Source organism: Mobula birostris, chromosome 12 (assembly GCF_030028105.1).
Source record: "Mobula birostris isolate sMobBir1 chromosome 12, sMobBir1.hap1, whole genome shotgun sequence".
Classification (NCBI taxonomy): domain Eukaryota; kingdom Metazoa; phylum Chordata; class Chondrichthyes; order Myliobatiformes; family Myliobatidae; genus Mobula; species Mobula birostris.
The window spans coordinates 98,405,772-98,420,846 of NC_092381.1; the positions used below are offsets into that span (position 1 = coordinate 98,405,772).

Consider the following 15,075-nt stretch of genomic DNA (forward strand, 5'->3'; position numbering starts at 1 on the left):
CTATACCATTCTCTGGTATATAATTCCACATATTTAGCACCCTCTGTGTGAAAAATTTTTCCTCAGGTACCCTCTCATCTAACCATTCCCTCTTGTTTTAAATTATCCTACCCTTGGGAAAAGGTGGTGACATTTCACCCTATCCACATCCTCATGATTTTATAAAACTCTACCAGGTCACGTATCAGCGGCATTTGCTGCAGGAGAAACTGTCCCAGCCTGTCCATTCTCCTTTTATAACTCAGGATTGGCCATTTCCTCATCAATCTGCTCTGCACCCTTTCCAGTTGGGTGACTGGAACTGCACACAATATTCCAAGTGTGGTCTCATCAATGTTGTATCATGACATCCCAACTCTAGTACCAAATGTCCTGACTGATAAAGGCAATCAAACCAAACACTTTCTTCACCGCCCTGTTTACCTGTGTATCTATTTTCAGGGAATTCTGTTCTACAACATGCTCCAGGGCCCTGCCATTTACTGTTCAAGTCCTGTCCGGTTTCGTATACAAAAGCCCAAAACTTTGGACTTGCCTGAGTTAAATTCCATTTGACATTCTTCTGCCTACTTCTCTCTGCATCTATGTCCCTCTGTCTACAACACCACCAATTTTGGTGTCATCTACAAACTTACTAACCGTGTTAACAATATTGTCATCCAAATCATTAATGATTGACTGGGGTGAAAATAAATGATTTTAAAAGTTCAAGCAAATCCACTAATAGAAAGGTTGTGAGTGGTGGTAAAAATCTCCTGAGGTGTATATATTTCAATGCTAGGAGTATTGTGGGGAAGGCGGATGAGTTGAGGGCATGGATTGACACGTGGAATTATGACATTATAGCAATTAGTGAAACTTGGCTACAGGAGAGGCAGGACTGGCAGCTTAATATTCCAGGGTTCCAATGTTTCAGATGTGATCGAGGCAGAGGAATGAAAGGTGGGGGAGTGGCATTGCTTGTTAGGGAAAATATTATAGCAGTGCTCAGGCAGGACAGATTAGAGGGCTTGTCTACTGAGTCCTTGAGGGTGGAGCTGTGAAACAGGAAAGGTATGGCCACATTAGTGGGATTGTATTACAGACCACCCAATAGTCAAAGAGAATTGGAAGTGCAAATCTGCAGAGAGATAGCAGGCAACTGCAGGAAACATAAAGTTGTGGTGGTAGGGGATTTTAATTTTCCATATATTGATTGGGTCTCCCATACTGTTAGGGGTCTAGATGGTTTAGAGTTTGTAGAATGTGTTCAGGAAAGTTTTCTAAATCAATATATAGAGGGACCAACGAGAGGGGATGCAATATTGGATCTCCTGTTAGGAAACGAGTTAGGACAAGTGACAGAAGTCTGTGTAGGGGAGCACTTTGGTTCCAGTGATCATAACACCATTAGTTTCAACTTGATCATGGACAAGGATAGATCTGGTCCTAGGGTTAAGGTTCTTAACTGGAAGAAGGCCAAATTTGAAGAAATGAGAAAGGATCTAAAAAGCGTGGATTGGGACAGGTTGTTCTCTGGCATGGATGTGATCGGTAGGTGGGAAGCCTTCAAAGCAGAAATTTTGAGAGTGCAGAATTTGTATGATCCTGTCAGGATTAAAGGCAAGGTGAATAGGAATAAGGAACCTTGGTTCTCAAGGGATATTGCAACTCTGATAAAGAAGAAGAGGGAGTTGTATGACGTGTATAGGAAGCATGGAGTAAATAAAGTGCTTGAGTATAAGAAGTGCAAGAAAATACTTAAGAAAGAAATCAGGAGGGCTAAAAGAAGACATGAGGTTGCCTTGGCAGTCAAAGTGAAGGATAATCCAAAGAGCTTTTACAGGTATATTAAGAGCAAAAGGATTGTAAGGGATAAAATTGGTCCTCTTGAAGATCAGAGTGGTTGGCTATGTGCGGAACCAAAGGAAATGGGGGAGATCTTGAATAGGTTTTTTGCGTCTGTGTTTACTAAGGAAACTGGCATGAAGTCTATGGAGTTAAGTGAAAACAAGTAGTGAGATCATGGAAACTGTACAGATCGAAAAGGAGGAGGTCCTTGCTGTCTTGAGGAAAATTAAAGTGGATAAATCCCCGGGACCTGACAGGGTGTTCCCTCAGACCTTGAAGGAGACTAGTGTTGAAATTGCAGGGGCCCTGGCTGAAATATTTTAAATGTTGCTGTCTACAGGTGAGGTGCCGGAGGATTGGAGAGTGGCTCATGTTGTTCCGTTGTTTAAAAAAGGATCGAAAAGTAAACCAGGAAATTATAGGCCAGTAAATTTAACATCGGTAGTAGGTAAGTTATTGGAGGGAGTACTAAGAGACAGAACCTACAAGCATTTGGATAGACTGGGACTTATTAGGGAGAGTCAACATGGCTTTGTGCATGGTAGGTCATGTTTGACCAATCTATTGGAGTTTTTCGAGGAGGTTACCAGGAAAGTGGATGAAGGGAAGGCAGTGGATATTGTCTACATGGACTTCAGTAAGGCCTTTGACAAGGTCCCGCATGGGAGGTTAGTTAGGAAAATTCAGTCGCTAGGTATACATGGAGAGGTGGTAAATTGGATTAGACATTGGCTCGATGGAAGAAGCCAGAGAGTGGTGGTAGAGAATTGCTTCTCTGAATGGAGGCCTGTGACTAGTGGTGTGCCACAGGGATCAGTGCTGGGTCCATTGTTATTTGTCAACTATATCAATGATCTGGATGATAATGTGGTAAATTGGATCAGCAAGTTTGCTGATGATACAAAGACTGGAGGTGTAGTAGACAGTGAGGAAGGTTTTCAGAGCCTGCAGAGGGACTTGGACCAGCTGGAAAAATGGCTAAAAAATGGCAGATGGAGTTTAATACTGACAAGTGTGAGGTATTGCACGTTGGAAGGACAAACCAAGGTAGGACATACAGGGTTAATGGTAAGGCACTGAGGAGTGCAGTGGAACAGAGGGATCTGGGAGTACAGATACAAAATTCCCTAAAAGTGGCGTCACAGGTAGATAGGGTCATAAAGAGAGCCTTTGGTACATTGGCCTTTATTAATCAAAGTATTGAGTATAGGAGCTGGAATGTTATGATGAGGTTGTATAAGGCATTGGTGAGGCTGAATCTGGAGTATTGTGTTCAGTTTTGGTCACCAAATTACAGGAAGGATATAAATAAGGTTGAAAGAGTGCAGAGAAGGTTTACAAGGGTGTTGCTGGGACTTGAGAAACTCAGTTACAGAGAAAGGTTGAATAGGTTGGGACTTTATTCCCTGGAGCGTAGAAGAATGAGGGGAGATTTGATAGAGGTATATAAAATTATGATGGGTATAGATAGAGTGAATGCAAGCAGGCTTTTTCCACTGAGGTAAAGGGAGAAAAAAAACAGAGGACATGGGTTTAAGGTGAGGGGGGAAAAGTTTAAAGGGAACATTAGGGGGGGGCTTCTTCACACAGAGAGTGGTGGGAGTGTGGAATGAGCTGCCAGACGAGGTGGTAAATGCGGGTTCATTTAAGAATAAATTGGACAGATAAATGGATGGGAGGTGTATGGAGGGATATGGTCCGTGTGCAGGTCAGTGGGACTAGGCAGAAAATGGTTCAGCACAGCCAAGAAGGGCCAAAAGGCCTGTTTCTGTGCTGTAGTTTCTATGGTTTCTATGACAAACCACAGTGGACCCAGTACCAATCCCTGTGGATTGATCACAGTTTGTGACTTGCAATCTTCCTGTTGAACAGTGGAGTACTTTCATCTGAGACCAGTGAATGCTGTGGAAATTAAGGCATCCACAGGGGGCAGATTTTCTTATTTTCTTACCACAGCCCTGAACCCGTGTATAGAACAAGGCGTCCTCTGTTTGACCATGTGGGCCAGCACATTCAAGTCATTCTTAACCTCTGCTAATCTGCTTCTGATAAAGATCATCAATAGGACGCTTTGCTTATTTCTCCGACATTAACCCTACTCCTGTCAGACACATAGAACGGGATGGGTAAATGACCTGGAGTCCTCCATCTGATGAGAGATGCACCATTACCTTCTCCCCACTCCCACCCATTACCTTTCCTCCTGTCTTAATAAGCACCAGAACTGAATAGAACCTGTTTATTTTGGTGCTAATTGATTTTGCCTCGAAGAGACTGCAACACCGATTCTATCCCCCCTTTGCAGGGAGGATATAGCTGCTTCCTAGATTAGAGGGCATGAGTTATAAGGAATAATAACTTGGGTTGCTTTCTCTGGAGCACCACAGGCTGAGGGGAGACCTGGTAGAAGTTTATGAAATTATCTGAGGCATGGACAGGATCGACAGCCAGAATCTTTTTCCCAGAGTAGAAATGTAAAGTACGTGAGGACATGAATTTAAGGTCAGTGGGGAAAATTTAAAGGACAAGGCAAGTTTTTCTACACACATAGTGGTGGGTGCTTTAATTGGTTGCCAGTGCAGTAGTGGAAGTAGGTATGATGGAGATGTTTAAGAGATTTTTAGATCAATGATGAATATTCAGAGAATGTTAGGATACAGGTCATATGTAGGGAGAAGAGATTAATTTGGCTTAGACATATTGGGCCAAAGGGTTTGTTCCTGTGCTGTATGCTCTGATGTTCTATGTTTCGTTTGCCTTCTGAATCTTGCTGTTGTTTTTCATGTACCAGGATCCCAAAATCCCTGTGAGCAACAACATTGTGTAGCCTCTCTCTGTAATCTATTTCTTTTAAATCAACCATCCCGTGTGCATGCATTTATTTAATTGATATGTAGTTGGGCACAGACAGAAACTGGCAACGAGTACGAACCTGAATGTCAGAAAATATCACAAACTGTACCGACAATAATGGGAAGAAACAGCAAGACTTGAACAGCACGAGAAAGCTGTCACGAACACTAACAAAGGCGCAAATACAGTGTGTAGTACACAGTGAAAGACTCGCAGAATTTAAAGTGAAAATAATGTGTTGATGGCTTCAGTCAGGAAAGTTGATGAATTTGATAGTGCTAATGAAGGCTGGGATTCATATATTGAGAGAGTGGAACTTTATTGTAATGCGAACAATGTGGAGGAGTAAAAGAAAGCCCCTACTTAATGGGTGCAAGAACATACAGTCTCTTAAACAACTTAGTAACCCCTGGAAAGCCAGCAAGCAAGACGTTTGTTGAAATTGTTACAACTTTACAAAATCACTTCAGCCCTAAACCGTTGGTAATAGATGAGAAATTTAGACTTTTCAAAAGGAACTAGTCAAAAGATGAAAGCATTTCTGAATATATTGCAGAACTGTCAAAACCTTCCCAGTACTGATGACGGACTTTCTGATACATGAAGGGACAGACTTGTATCTGGCATGCATAGAGGTTATTGTCCAAAAGAGACCTAATCTTAGAACAGGCATTGGCCATTGCAATATTGTTAGAGACTGCAGCAAAGGAACTACAGAAAAGGAGGTTAGAATGTGAAATGCTCAAGATGTCCCAGAAAGCCAAAGATGTTATTGATGTGGCAGATCCTCCCATTGATGTGGCAGATCCTCCCATGATGCAAATAACTGTTGGTTCAAAGTCTCAGAAAGTGTCACAGACAAGGTCACATAGATAGAATGTGCAAGGCAGACAGAAAGCACAACCGAGTGAAAAGTCTCAAACACAAAACTAAGTAAATGCATAAATTTACCAAATATTAAAGAAAGAGTCTGACAAAGGTGAGCTGTCATGCCTAGAACTGCATAGTATTACTGAAGCAGATCACAAAATCATCTGGATCACAATAGGTGTGTCTGGTGTAAAACTGTAAATGGAGCTGGATACAGGGTCAGCTTTGTCTATAATTCCAGAGGCTGACTACAACAGACTGTCTTTCAGACAAGACCTCAGTGACGCTAAAGATCTACATAGGTGAAAAAGTGCCTCCCAAAGGCAAACTGAAGGTGAATGTGATGTACGGAGGAAAAACACAGCAGTTGAAGCGTAATGTATCGAAAACAGGAGGGCCAGCACTTTTCAGACGTGAATGGTTGAGAAAAATCCAAAATAGACTGACACTCAGTCAAAGCTCTCGATGTAGTGTCAATAGGCACTGCAGCCCAAATGGTAGCATTAACCAGAGGCTGTCACAGCTGTTTAATGCTAATGAGAAAGTTTTGAGAAGGGGATAGATAAACAGATTGAAAATTTGGCTAAAGCTGTTCAAGATGCCAAAAAGTTCAAAATGCATCCCCCTCAAGCACCATTACACCCATAGGAGAGGCCACCATCACCATGACAAAAAGTACATATTGACTTTGCTGTGTCATTCATGAGCTCCATGTTTCTGATTGTTGTGGATGTTCATTCAAAGTGGCCAGAGATTATACCAATGAAAGCAATCACCTCAGTAAAGACTGTCTCCATGCTGAGGACTATCTTCACCAGAAACAGTTTAACAGAACAAATTGTGAGTGATAAGGGACCACAATACATATCAGAAAAGTTCAGACTGTTCATGAAGAAAAATGGCATCAGACATTTCAAGTTAGCTCCTCACCACCCAGCACCGAATGGGTTAGCTGAAAGGTTTATTCAAACCTTCAAGAGATCCATTAAAGCGATGGACAAGGAGGACATTTATCTACAGCACAAGGTAGAGAGCTTCCTTTTTGTGTATTGGAAACTCTGTTCAGGTGACGACAAATCAAACACCTGCAATGCTGTTCATGAGCAGGAATCTGAGATCTCACATAGACCTCCTGAAACCAGACCTACGGAGGGAGGTACAGAATAAACAGTTTAGATAGTTGCCAAGTGAAGCAGCAAAAAGCTTCAAGATTGGACAGGAAGTCCTAGTGCATGATTACTGAGAAGGATAGCTACAAGAACTGGACCACTGTTGTACACAGTGGACGTTGGAGATCAGACATGGAGATGTTATGTGGATCAGAGACTGGATACTCAACCGAAGAACACACCTGAGTTGACTGCATCCAAAAAGACAGACACATTACAGTCACCAGATTTACTCTCAGTAATGATGTCACTGATAGCAACGTGACACCAGAAACTGAGAACGTTGTCTTAGACAAGACACCTACCAAACCTGATGTCACTCTACAAGTCAGAGGTGCTATCCTGAAAGAAACAGAGCACCACCCAAAAGACTGAACCTTTAGAACAGTTATGGACTGTTATTGTGAAAGCACGTTTATTTGGAATATGGGTTTATGAAAGGGAAATTGAATGTTTTGTACATCCATAGTTTTATGTAGCATTAATCTAAAGGGGGAGGAAGTGTAATGTATGGATCTATTTCTTTTAGATCAATTACCCCCCCCCCCCTTAGCACTACGTATTGATTTGTTGTCTGCGCATGCACTGTTGTCTATGCATGCACGTTGTTCTCTCACTCTCTATTGCTGCAATGTGAATACACCAGTTAAAGCCATCTCTCCCATGCATGCTATTATTTAATCAATATGTAGTTATGCACGGACACAACTATACCTTCCCCAGAAGAAATCCCAATGATCTAGAAATCTGTAACCCTGCCCCCTGCATCACTTCCTCAGCCACTCATTCATCTGTACTCACTGTGCACTCCTTCTCCTTTGTACCTATGTCATTTGTGCCAATGCGCACCACAAAGTCTGGCTGCTCACTTTCTTGAGAATCCTTTGCAGACCACTTTGAGACACCCTGGACCCTAGCAATTGTGAGGCAACACACCATCGAAGCTTCTCTTTTGTGGCCACAGATCCTGCTGTCTGCCTTCCTAACTATCAAGTCTCCTATCATTACTGCTCTCCCTCCCTGCAAAGGAAGTGTAATGTATGGATCTATTTCTTTTTAAAGCAATGACCCCCCCCCCACCGTTAGCATTATGTATTGATCTGTTGTCTGCGCATGTGCTGTTGTCTACACATATGCATAGCTCTCTCTCTCTCTCGCTGCAATGTGAACACACCAGTTAAAGCCATCTCCTGCATGCATGCTGTTATTTAATCAATATGCACTTGTGCAGACACAACACTTCACTCAAACAATATTCTATTCTTCAACCAGCCTCACTATTTCACATATTTGTATTTAATCTGTCAAAGTTTGCTTGCTTATCTGTACCAGCTAATTCCTTAGCAGATTGTGTCCTTGCAAGCCATTGTATCACCTACATATTTTTGCTGCAATGCACTTTGACCCTTCATTTGAGTTGTCTTCTAGACAATCCTTTGTATGTAGTGATATATTACTAGCTTCTTGCTTAGTTCAATGTCATAAACACCAAGTTGCAAAGGAATTCTTCACTCTTATGAAGCTCACAGAGTAAAGAGTATATATGATCATAATAAATATAGTGGATTCTGGTTAATTGGGACATGTCAGGACCAGTACATTTCGGCCCAATTAAGCAGCTGCCCCAAATATATGAAGTTTCATGGAAATAGTTAAAAATATACAAAAAGCACGAACTACTGATTAACTGAGTAACAAATTAGGTATTTAAATGAAATACAGAACAAATTAGAACACTATCAATAGTACTACGGTACTATAAGACTGTGTATTAGTCCGTCATGGTTAGAGGCAGAGGAATTCATCACGTGCACTCTGACATGGTACACTCGATTGGTAAACTATTCTTTCTTAGCCTCTTAAAGCATTGAGGTTTAACCAATAATCAATTAACCTACTAACCAGTATGTCTTTGGACTGTGGGAGGAAGCAGAGCACCCAGAGGAAACCCATGCAGTGACAGAGAGAACATACACACTCCTTACAGACAGCAGCAGGAATTATACATGGGTCACCTGTATTGTAAAGTGTTATGCTCACAGTGTGGTTTGGAACCGAGCAGTGTGGCACAATAAAAAAGGCCTGTTTCATCAGCATTATCATCTACACAAAATTTTTGAATCGTCAGGGAGTTTCGTAGATTTCCATGTTTCCGCATTTACAGCAACAGCACTATCTTTCTCACTGTGTACTTTCTTGAACTCAATATAGTGCTGACATTTCTATCGAGACAACCATCCATCTGTTGCTTTAAAATCCCGTGACCAGCTTCGTAGCTAACTCCTCTAACTTGTTTTTCAATGTTGGTCCACTGCTGTGCACACCTTGTTCAGTTACAATGGAAAACCATTGATTGGCTAGGGTTACCAAACCTGTGATTTGGCTAGGGTTAAATCAGGGATTGTTGGACAGCACAGCTCAAAGGACCAGTTCCATTGCTGTATCTTAATAAATAAATATAAAGATGAGGGGAAGAAGTTGCTTATTTAGTCTGGACATCCAGGCTTTCCAGTTCCTATATCTACTCCGGAAGGTAGAAGAAAGAACAGGGAATGGCCAGGATTGCAGGCATCCTCAACAATGTTGTCAGTGTTTTTGGAATAATGCACTGTGAAGTTAGGTAGCACAGTAGTGTAGTAGTTGTAGTAGTCAATAGACAATAGACAAGAGGTGCAGGAGTAGGCCATTCGGACCTTCAAGCCAGCACCGCCATTCACTGTGATCATGGCTGATCATCCACTATCAGTTTCCAGTTCCTGCCTTATCCCCATAACCTTTGATTCTACTATCTTTAAGAGCTCTATCCACCTCTTTTTTGAAAGCATCCAGAGACTTGGCCTCCACAGCCTTCTGGGGCAGAGCATTCCATATATCCACCACTCTCTGGGTGAAAAAGTTTTTCCTCAACTCCGTTCTAAATGGCCTACCCCTAATTCTTAAACTGTGGCCTCTGGTTCTGGACTCACCCATCAGTGGGAACATGCTTCCTGCCTGCAGTGTGTCCAATCCCTTAATAATCTTGTATGTTTCAATAAGATCCCCTCTCAGCCTTCTAAATTCCTGAGTATACAAGCCTAGTCTTTCGACATATGACAGTCCCGCCATCCCGGGAATTAACCTTGTGAACCTACGCTGCACTCCCTCAATAGCAAGAATGTCCTTCCTCAAATTTGGAGACCAAAGCTGCACACAGTACTCCAGGTGGGGTCTCACCAGGGCCCTGTACAGCTGCAGAAGGACCTCTTTGCTCTTATATTCAATTCCACTTGTTATGAAGGCTAGCATGCCATTAGCTTTCTTCACTGCCTGCAGTACTTGCATGCTTGTTTCAGTGACTGATGTACAAGAGCACCTAGATCTCGTTGTGCTTCCCCTTTTCCTAACTTGACTCCATTTAGATCAGCGGTCCCCAACCACTGGGCCACGGACCGGTACCGGGCCGCAGAGCATTTGCTACTGGGTGGCGAGGAAACAAAATGATTTGGCGATGAGTCAGCTGCACCTTTCCTCATTCCCTGTCACGCCCACTGTTGAGCTTGAACACACGCGAGGTCATTAACAGCGCGTCATCCATGTCAGCGCGGGAAGGAGATCAACTCCTCGAGCTTGCAAATGACGGCGAGCTGAAAAGTATGTTTGACATAACATCTCTGCTGGCATTCTGGATCAAAGAACCGAAAGAACTGAAAACGTTGCTTCCATTTCCAACATATCTCTGCAATGAATGCGACGAAAACTAAATAGACCGGCCATAAGGAACCCCCTTCGAGTATCGCTGTCTCCCATCACCCCTCAAGAGGACCGTCTTGTTGCAGGGAAACAAGCCCAGGGCTCCCACTGATTCAGCAATACTGGTGTGTTGCAATGATTTTATATGTTCATACGGGGAAAATATGTGCTGTGTGTTTAGTATCCAAATGTTACTTAAAATATTATGATGCTATTGACTGATAAGTGACTTATATAACCATATAACAATTACCAGCACGGAAATAGGCGATCTCGGCCCTTCTAGTCTGTGCCGAAAGCTACTCTCACCTAGTCCCACCAACCTGCACTCAGCCCAAACCCCTCCATTCCTTTCCTGTCCATATACCTATCCAATTTTTCTTAAATAATATCGAACCTGCCTCTACCACTTCTACTGGAGGTTCTTTCAACACTTCAAACTCCCCGTCCTCCCCCGATAATTGACATCACTATATTCATGCGAGGAAAATATGCGCTCTGTGTTTAATATTAAATTCGTTAGATAAACCCTTTCAGAAACGAAATTAAGTGTATTAGCCCCTTATTACCAATATTCCAGTCGTGATGAACACCCCCCCCCGAACAGAATCACCAAAAACGCTTTGCAGAGAATAATATCGGCAGGTACACTCACGCATGCGCTCTGGTGCCCGCGCAAGGCTTCATGGTCATTGTAGTCTTCCTTTGACTGCTACTCTTGTCCGTTGGCAACCCTACCTCCCCAGGTCGGCCGGTCCGCAAGAATATTGTCAATATTAAACCGGTCCGCAGCGCAAAAAAGGTTGGGGACCCCTGATTTAGATAATAATCTGCCGTCCCGTTCTTACCACCAAAGTGGATAACCTCACACTTATCCACATTAAACTGCATCTGCCATGCATCCGCCCACTCACCCAGCCTGTCCAAGTCACCCTGCATTCTCATAACATCCTCCTCACATTTCACACTGCCACCCAGCTTTGTGTCATCGGCAAATTTGCTAATGTTACTTTTAATTCCCTCATCTAAATCATTAATATATATTGTAAACAGCTGTGGTCCCAGCCCTGAACCCTGCGGTACCCCACTGGTCACCGCCTGCCATTCCGAAAGGGACCCATTAATCGCTACTCTTTGTTTTCTGTCAGCCAGCCAATTTTCAATCCATGTCAGTAATCTGCCCCCAATACCATGTGCCCTAATTTTTCCCACTAATCTCCTATGTGGGACTTTATCAAAGGCTTTCTGAAAGTCCAGGTACACTACATGCACTGGCTCTCCCTTGTCCATTTTCATAGTTACATCCTCAAAAAATTCCAGAAGATTAGTCAAACACGATTTCCCCTTCGTAAATCCATGCTGACTCGGACCAATCCTGTTACTACTATCCAGATGTGTCGTAATTTCAACTTTTATTATTGACTCCAGCATCTTTCCCACCACCAACGTCAGGCTAACCGGTCTATAATTCCCTGTTTTCTCTCTTCCTCCCTTCTTGAAGAGAGGGACAACATTAGCCACCCTCCAATCCACAGGAACTGATCCTGAATCTATAGAACATTGGAAAATGATTACCAATGCATCCACGATTTCTAAAGCCACCTCCTCAAGTACCCTGGGATGCAGACCATCAGGTCCCGGGGATTAGCAGCCTTCAGACCCAACGGCCTATCCAACACCATTTCCTGCCTAATATAAATTTCCTTCAGTTCATCCATTACCGTAGGTCCTTTGGCCGCTATTACATCTGGGAGATTGTTTGTGTCTTCCCTAGTGAAGACAGATCCAAAGTACCTGTTCAACTCGTCTGCCATTTCCTCGTTCCCCATAATAAATTCACCCCCTTCTGTCTTCAAGGGCCCAATTTTGGTCTTAACTATTTTTTCCCTTTTCACATACCTAAAGTCAGCACGACGCTTTACTGCACCAGCTACTTGGGTTCAATTCCCATCGCTGCTGCCTGGAACGGAGTTTGTACATTCTCCCTGTGACCACATGAGTTTCCTCCAGATGCTACGGTTTCCTCCCACAGTCCAAAGGTATACCGGTCAGTAGGTCAATTGGTCTTTGTAAATTGTCCTGTGATACGGTTGAGGCTAAATTGGGGGTTGCTGGAAGGGCCAAGGGGCCTACTCTGCACTGTATCTTGATAAAATAAATAAAAATAAAATAAAGATGAACTGGCTGGAAGGAAGTGACAAACCTGCATTGGACAGTGTTATGTTTACCACTCTCTGCAGGTTCTGTCAGTACAAATTACAGCAGTTGCCATTGCCAAGCAGAAATGGAACCTGTCAGGATACTTTCTCTAGCACATCTGTAGTGGCTTAACAGGATCCTCTTGGGCAAGTCAATGTTCTGCAGTAACATGTTTGTGATATCACCTGTGTAGGTGGGATCTGTGATTGGAGGGAGTGCAAAGGGATTAAATGGGTGGTGTGCCTCTGAACAGAGAGAGCCGATATGTTACAATTCTCTTGTGTTTTCCATTCAGATTAATGCAGTGAACAATGTCAGCAGCACAGAGGATATTAAGCCACCTCCTGGCTTGACTGGACATGGAAATTTGAATTCCTACAGCCCCAACTCAATGGCCAAGCACATCTGCGCAATATGTGGAGACAGATCGTCAGGTAATACAGCTTCACCTCCAAAGCTCGGTAATGGAGTCAATGCATTTGACCATATCAGGATAATCCCCCAGAGAAGGAGCAGGTTGTTGCTGTTCAATCAAGCCCGGAGGGTCCCGTGGCTCCCAAAATCCAGCAAAAGCCTGGGAAAGTCGAGGGAGGGGAGGTGGTGCCAGAGGCTGAGGACGCCTCTGTAATGGAGGTCAGCATGCCTCAGCATGTCTGTGGCCTGAAATGATGGAGGGATGTGCTCCCTGAGACTGGGGATCAGGAGCCAGAGGAGGAGGAAAAGGATTTACCCCCTGTAAAGGCTGTATATGCAGAGTTTGTTCCCTCGAGCTGTCGTCCAGGGACCCTCTGCTGGGGAGGCATCTTCCAGGCTGACCTCCGGGCTGGTGAGCAGCGCCACTGTAGAGAGATCGTGTGGGGAGATAGATGTGCCTTTGTACAAGACTGCACACTCAAAGCAGGTATTCCTTGGGGAGGGACTCTGGAGGAAATTGGGCTGTCGTGAGGAACTACTGGAGGAAACCTTTCAAGTCCCAGTTGGCCACAGGTCGCTCGTCGGTCTGGAAGGGGTAGTTTCATCAATCCACATGGTCCTCCAAAAGAAGGGGAGGGGAGCTGAGGTGACCTGTAAGGAGAGGCGCCAGTTTAAGAAACTCCTTCTTTATAGGGCCTCTACAGTTCTGACGAAGGATTACAGCCCGAAAACGTTGACTCATCGTCTCCACAGATGCTGCCCGACCTGCTGAGTTCCTCCAGCATGTTGTGAGTGTTGCTAAGAGGATCTTGGAGTCCCTGGAGAAGGGTTGTAGGGCAAAGACGGGAGAGGGCTCGAAGGAGAGCTCTGCTTCTTCTCCCAGGGGCTCTGGTGAGGGGTTTCAATAAGATGCGCCATGAAGCTGAGTGTTGTGACCCTTAACATCAATGGCGGTAGGGGGAGTCTCTGCAGATTCCATCATCTCTCTGTCCTCCAGGACAGGAGATATGCGGTGAGCTTCCTGAAGGAAACTCACGCTGTTCCAGGAGACTAATCCACCTGGATTCTGGAAATGGCAAGAGGTGGTCCACATGAGTCACCTCAGCTCTACTTCCAGTGGGGTAGCCATCATTTTGGCCCCTTTTTTCCCAGCCTGAAATAATGTAGGTTCAGAAACTTGTGCCTGGCTGTCTGTTTCACCTTGCCGTGCATCAGGATGGCATGCCAATGCATTTTGTAAATGCGTGCGCTCCTGAGCCCGACCCGATACAGGTGCGCCTGTTTCAAGAGGTGTCTGCATTGCTGGGGTCATAGATAGTAGCGAGTGCATTATCCTGGAGGGTGATTTCAACAGAACCCTCAAGGAAAGGGTAGTCGAGCATCGGTGAGGAAGTTGTGTCCTCGGAGTTGGTCGATGTTTGGCAGAGCCTTCACCATGACCTCTGTGTTTCTCAAGGAGGTACGGAGAGGGTGGGGGCTCGGGGATAAATCAACTGTACACCTGCAGGGCATAGGTGTCCCAGGTGTTGGCTACCTCCACACGGCCAGTTGTGTGCTCAGAGCCCTACTGGTGTGGGCAGAGCTGAATGGGCTTCCAGCATGGGTAGGGTCCATGTACTGGCATTTCAACAACCGGCTGCTGGAGATGGCTGGTTCCAGGATTCGTTCCAGCAGTTCTTGAATACCTGGCAGGAGAAGCAGGGGAGTTTTGCCTCTCTGAGGCTCAGGTGGGATATGGGCAAGGCTCATGTCTGACTGTTCTGCCAGGAATATGCACGTTGATGTCCAGGGTTGATAGGCTCGAGAAGGAGTTGATTGACTTGGAGTCCTGGCTAGGGCCAATCAGTGGGGACCATTGGGATCAGTACCAGCAGAAGAAAGAAGTGCTGAGGCACCTGCAGCTGGAGAGGTCCCAAGGTGCATACGTGAGATCACGGGTCCAGATGCTGCAGAATCTCGACCAAGCCTCACTTTTCTTCTACTCTGTTGAGAAGAGGTGTATTCGCTGGCA

General features: G+C 44.4%; 1 protein-coding gene across 3 annotated transcripts in view; it reads left to right on the forward strand.

Moving 5' to 3' along the window:
* The window catches only part of LOC140206136 (retinoic acid receptor RXR-gamma-A-like), a 279,149-nt gene that overhangs the window by 222,753 nt on the left and 41,321 nt on the right, over window positions 1-15,075 (forward strand). For all 3 annotated transcript variants that reach the window (XM_072274349.1, XM_072274348.1, XM_072274347.1), the window contains exon 3: window positions 12,946-13,084. In XM_072274349.1, coding sequence (XP_072130450.1) covers window positions 12,946-13,084 — 139 coding nt within the window. The remainder of the gene's footprint in view (window positions 1-12,945; window positions 13,085-15,075) is intronic.